General features: G+C 64.1%; 1 protein-coding gene across 1 annotated transcript in view; it reads right to left on the reverse strand.

The window, feature by feature from the left end:
- The window catches only part of SMAD6 (SMAD family member 6), a 72,470-nt gene extending 69,118 nt beyond the window's left edge, over nucleotides 1–3,352 (reverse strand). The window contains exon 1 of the mRNA XM_014856216.3: nucleotides 2,383–3,352. Within this exon, the coding sequence (XP_014711702.1) occupies nucleotides 2,383–3,202 (820 nt within the window). The 5' untranslated portion in view covers nucleotides 3,203–3,352. The remainder of the gene's footprint in view (nucleotides 1–2,382) is intronic.
- Between the last annotated feature and the right edge of the window lie 2,648 nt (nucleotides 3,353–6,000).

The raw sequence follows: 6,000 nt of genomic DNA on the forward strand, positions 1-6,000 counted from the left end.
GGGTCGGGTGGGCCGCAAAGGGCTCCCCCAGGTCTCAGTCCCGGCGGCCCAAGTCATCAGGCAGGGCATGAAGCAAGAAAGAGGGTCAACCTGGCACCTACTAGAAACTCTTCTCAGACCATCGGTCCTCCCAGCTGTTCCCAGGGTGTCTTGAAGGGGGGGGGGGGTCCCCTGGGGCGGGCAAAGAGGAAGGAGAACAGACACAGCTCCGGCAATAGCACCTCCTTCTGGGAGGAGGAACAGAGTCAAGCGCCAACGCTCAGCCTAGAATTAGATGTGGAGAATGTTCCCAGAGCGAACCCCACTCACTGACCAGTAGGGAGACACAGAGGGGAAGTCACTAGTCCAAGGTCAAGTTGTCATTACTGGTGGGGCAGAGCCCAGGTCCAGGTCTGCAGTTAAGAAGTGTTCCACTGCAGTCAGCCCCTCAACCTGCACGTGCCCAAGCCCACCAAACTCACACCGGCCCCCAAGCTGACTTCTAACCCAAGGAGCAGGGGCAGGGGTGGGTCCTGTCAGTTGTCCCCAACTTTTTCGCTCCACCCCCTCGCGCCCACACACCCCTCAGCTTGCCTGGCACTGGGACCTCTGCTCCTCCTCCTCAACAGCCATTTCCCCTTCCCCATCCTCCAAGGACGGGCTCCAGGTGAGAGCTCTGGACCTCCTGGAGGTGATCCTGTTACATCCACACACACCCGCCAGCGCGCTGAGGGTTCAGACCCACTGACCTGGCCCTTCCTCCCCTATCTCCCCCGCAAGATTAGGTTTCTTGAAGGCATGGACCCTGCTCATATTCCACTCTCCCTGCTACAGCACCCAGCACGCTGCCTGGCACAGAGTCAGTGCTCAACAAGTATCTGCTGGCCCACTGACCTAGTGAGAGAGAAAATACCTGCCAGGGCCTTGAAAAGAGCAGAGTGGGCCCCACCTGTTATCTCCCGCTAAACAAAAATGACCAGGGACAGGCCAACCACAAATAGGGCTCCCTCCCCCAGAGGCAGGGAGGAGCCTGGAGGGCAGAGGAGCGAAAGCCACTTCCAGGGGAGCTGTCAGGAAGAGGAACAAGGGGCAGAGAAAGCCCACCGTGGGCCACAGGTCAGGGACTGCCAAAAACCCCTGCGATGGACCTGGAGTGACCACGTGGGGAGCCGGGTGGCCAGATCAACACTGCCTCTCCCCACCTGCCCCCCATCAGGAACCACCACTGAGCATGGAGGCATCCTCCTTTCCCCTGCAGCCACTATCCCACACACAAACAAGACACTGAGACAAACCCACACTCCTAGGCCCACCCACCCCTTGCATACTGGGAGTCAAGAGACCTGTGATCTGACCCACCAGGTGCCCCAGGCTGAGAGCTCACTCTCCAGAAGGGCCAGAGCGGAGGAACTCAGGGCCCTCCCAGGTCCCACAGCCCGTAAGTCTCTGACAGACCCACCCCTGCAGAACCCCCAATGTCACCCAAGATGCATACACCCCTAAGATGCTACTGGCTAAAGCGTGTGATCCCTCCAGTGCAGAGGTGAGAGCAGGGGGGAACACAAGCCTCTGGCCTGCCAGAAGCCCCCAGCCATCCTCACTCTGCTCCAGCACCCAGGGCCTGTCCAGGTAAGCAAGGCTGGGGGTGGGGTGTGTGCAGGAAATCCCAGGAGAACAAAGAAGGAAGGCAGTTCTCAGAGGTAATAAAATATCTGGCTTCCTCACCTACTCACAGATGCCTCTAGGACCCTCAAGCCTATAGAAAAGCTGGACATAGACTTGAGAAGGATGATGATGGAGGGCCCTGGCACTGGACACCCAAGGGATGCTGGGAGCAATCAGAGCAAGAGGGTGGTCTCCACTCTGAGAGAGGGGTTGCCCTGCAAAAGCTTTGCTCCAAAGTATACAAAGGAACAGGCAGGACAATTTACTACTGACTCTAGCCATGAATTGTCTACACCCAATTTGACAACGTGTATCTACTTGGATACAGGAAAGCAGAGCGTAGGTACAGGCATATGCCCATGAATGCTACAGGCCTAGGCACAGACTAGGGGTGACCGCGAGGGGGTGGATGGGGCACTCATGTCTTTGGCTTCTCCTAGGCCTGCCCTCCTCTTTCACTGTCTATGAAATTGGAACCTACATCACACGAAGCTGCACAGAGAAATCTCCACCGCGTACCCTTTTAAGTTTGCGGGAGCCTTAGAATGAAGATGCCATTTGATGTGTGTGCCCAGATACCCACGCCCTGCCTCTCCTATCAGGGTGAGGCGCCATCCCTGGGAGCCACCACGCTCCAGGGGCACCCGGGGGAGCACCGCAGCTCCGCCCGCCCGCGGGGTCAAGGATAGCAGGGCAGCCGCGGAGGGGCCCCCGCGCGGCGCGGCGCGGCGCGCTCACCTGGCCCGCAGAGCCGGCTGAAGTGGTAGGGGTTGCAGCACACGGTGGGGCCGTCGGCGGCGGCGGCGAAGCTGTGGCAGCCGCACAGGGGCTTCAGCTCCACGGCGTGCTGCAGGTCGGGCCAGCGGAAGAGGCGGCCGAGCAGCAGCTGCGGCGGCGCGGGCTGGCCGCCCAGGCGGAGGTCGGCGCGCGGCACCAGCACGCAGCCGCCCGGCACGCCGCCGCGGGACTCCACCGCCTCCAGCAGCGTGTCCAGCGAGCGCTCCTTGAGCCGCTTCAGCAGCGAGTACGTGACCGTCTTGAGCTCCTGCTCCAGCAGCAGCAGCCGCGAGCGCGCTTCGCGACTCCGCCCGCCGCCCGCCGGCTCCAGGGCGGCCTGGGCCAGGGGGTCGCCGGCGTCCCGGGGCGCGCCAGCGGCGTCCCGCTCGGAGAAGAGACAGCAAGTCACCGTCTCGCAGTCACTTTCGGGCAGCCAGCCCGGGCCTCCCGGCTCCACCACGTCCAGCGGGGAGCCCCCAGCGCCGGCCCCAGGCTCCGACATGGGCCTCGGGGGACCCCCTCCGCGCCGGCGCCGCCCTGCGCCCTGGGCGCCTCGCTGTCCCACCGCGTCCCGGGGCCGCCGCGGGGCTACCGGGCGGACTTCGGAGCGGCCGCAGCCTCCGCCTTCTCGTGCCCGCGGGGCTGGCTCAGCTCGGCTGCCCAAGCTCCCATCCTCGTCGCCGCCGCCGCCGCCGCCGCTGCCGCCGCCTTCCTCCCGGTCGGGGACCACACGACTTCGCCAAAGTCGCCGCACCAGCCCCGAGCGTTTGGACCTGAACATACGATATCCTTTGGCGCCGGGGGTGGGGGGGAGGCGGTCTCCGGTTACCGAGGGTCCGTTCCCTCAGCGAGGCGCCGGCTACGCGGGCCGCAGCCCCACATGAAGCTCCGCCGCCGGGCGCCGTGCAGACCGCGCACAGCCTGTCGTCGAAGGGGCGCCGCAGGGCTGCAACATGAGTGAGCTCGCCGCGGCGGGCCGGCCGGGAGCACGCGCGCGCCGAGCCGCAGTCCGCGCCGGGCCAGCGGCTACATGGACCCCGGCGGCCGGGCTGCTCAGCAAGTCCAGCCCCGGCGCCTTAGGGGGACTGCAAGCGGCGCGCCGCCGGAAAGACCCCGCATGGGCCGGCGAGCCTTCAGAAGTTGCGCGGCTGGTCCATGAGCACAAAGCGCTCGCGCCGAACCCCCCAAATGTGTCTGGGAAGCCCTGCCTTTAAAACCCAAGCGCTTAACTACATCGGCTTTTCCTGCAGGATCCGAGAGGCAGGCTTGTTGATACCCTCAGCTTCCTTCTTACTCCCTGCAAAAAGAAAAAAAAGGGAAAGAAAGAAAAAGAAACCCCAAACAAAACCAAAATCCCTGGAATTGCATGCATGAAAAGCCAACTCCGTCTCAGGTCCCAGGCGCTAGATGCACTCGGAGCGAGTTTCTCCTGAACGCGGGTGTCAACACATGAGTGGAAACTGTAAAAATCCCAAAGAGCTGCTAGGAATCCTTAATTAAAAATGCAATCCAACGAGGCAGAGGTCGCAGCCCGCCCCACGCTGCGCTCGGACGCCCCGGGCGCCGCGGCTGCAGAGGTCGCCCCCCTCCCCCTCCACAAAAAGTGCCTCCCGGTGGCCCCGCGGTCCCTGCGAGGTCTGGCGAAGCAGCGCCCGGCGGCTCTTTCTCTCGGCTCGGCTCCCTCGCTCGCTCCCCTGCTCGGCTCTCTCTCTCTCTTTTTTGTTCTCCTCAAACGCACACTGAGGGCCCCCGGAGGAGCGCCGCGGAGTCATTGGCTGCCTCCCATCATATGCCAGTCTAGACACTTTGGCGGCTCCGCGGCGCTGATTGTTGCGCAAACAAGGTTTCAAGTTTCTTAACTCTTAAAGGAGAACACGTCCCATTGCTGGGCCGGAGGCTCCGAGGGGCCGGCTCCTGGGGCGGGCGGAGCCCGGGCCCCCGCCCCACGCTCGCCCCGGCGCCCCCGCCCCGGGCCTGACAGCGCCCACAGCCTGCTCTCTGGCGCGAGTTGCGCTGCGGGCACGGATACGAGCGAGCACACGCACACGCGCGCGCACACACACACACACACACACACACACACAGTTATACAAACTACGGGCGGGCGGCGGGAGGGCTCGGTGGACCCACTGAGACTCGGACGCAAACGGGGCGCTTTGCCTCTCTCTGGCTTGTGCACAAACTTGCAAACACATTGCGCTTTAGAGTTGGTCCAAACCCCCATCCCAGGAAAGACTAATAAAAGTGAGTGTGCGTGTGCCTTCCTGGCTTGCGTCTCCTGAGAGCAGGGGGTGAGTGACTTGGGATAGAAGATCTTCCGTGATAGCACGAGGTCTCCACACCCTCTGCGCAAAGTCAGGGGTCGCTCTGCTGGGCCAGATGGGGGGCGTGGGCCGCTGCGCGGACCGGGGCTCAGGCTGGCCCGAATTAGGGAGTTGCAGAGTGTGGGGTAGAGGAGGGGAGTGTCTCCCTCTCTCGGGCTCCTCACGGTCGCCACGGCCCTCCCTCGGAGCTAGGCGGTCCTCTAGCCGTCCGGGCCCCCTCGAGGCCGGGTGCTCCCTCTTCCCCCTTCCCAATTTATTCTGTGCACCATAGAGAGAGATGTGGTGAGGCATCGTGCTTTCCCAAGCGACATTTCACCACGGAAGTGGAGGTGGGTTGGGGGGCGGGGTCCCGCTCCGCCAGGCCCGGGGCTGGCTGGGGGCCCCGGCGGCAGCAGCGCGCCCGGCGCGGACAGGGTTAAGGCCGCTCCTGCCCCTGGAGCCGGCGCGGCGGGGTACCTCCTCGGGCGCGCTCGCTCGTCCGAGGGTGGCAAAAGTTCAAGCTTGTAAAGTCGGGATTGGTCCCGCGCGGAGGGAAAAAAGGCCTGGTCCCCCCTCCCCCCCCGGGCGCGGCGCCGATTGGCCGGGCCGCGGGGCGGGCACCGCCCTCTCCCCCGCGCGCGAAGGCCCCGCCCCCGGCGCGGCGCCCCGCCCCTTTCCGGGCAAGAGTCCGGCCCCGCACTGAATGAAAGAAATTCCGCTACTCTCATTGGCCCCGGGCTGGGCGCCCTGCCCCGCGGGGCCGCGGGGGCGCCGGCGCGCGGGTCTACCCCGGGGTGCCCACGTGTGGGGCTGGCCTTGTGAGAGTGCGGCGATGCGAGGCCCCCGCCGGGCAAGGGGCTGTGTGTGCGCTGGGAGGAGGTGGTCTGTGCAGGAAGGACTCAGAACCGTCCGTCGAGTTTTACCTGGAGCCAAGTGCTGCTCGCGCCGCGCTCCCTGGGAACGGTGGTTGCTCTCCCGAATGGAGGACCATCCATTCCTCACCCCCATCCCCTGCTGCCTTGGCCAAGTCAAAATAGCTGTCTTGGCCTCAGTTTCTTGTTTGAAAAACGGGGATGCTGATGCCTGCCCTGCGTTCTTCACAGAACCGTGAAGATCCTAGGAGACAGTGCGTTTTAAGTGCACAAATCGCAAGTGAACAGCAGGGTGCATTTTCACAAGTGAATACAACACCTGTGTAGCCAGCGCCCGGAAGCCCCTCTCATGGCCCCTTTCGGTCACTTCTCGCCCCGGAGAAATTAATGCATCTTGAAATATA

This window comes from Equus asinus, chromosome 2 (genome assembly GCF_041296235.1).
Source record: "Equus asinus isolate D_3611 breed Donkey chromosome 2, EquAss-T2T_v2, whole genome shotgun sequence".
In the NCBI taxonomy this organism is placed as follows: domain Eukaryota; kingdom Metazoa; phylum Chordata; class Mammalia; order Perissodactyla; family Equidae; genus Equus; species Equus asinus.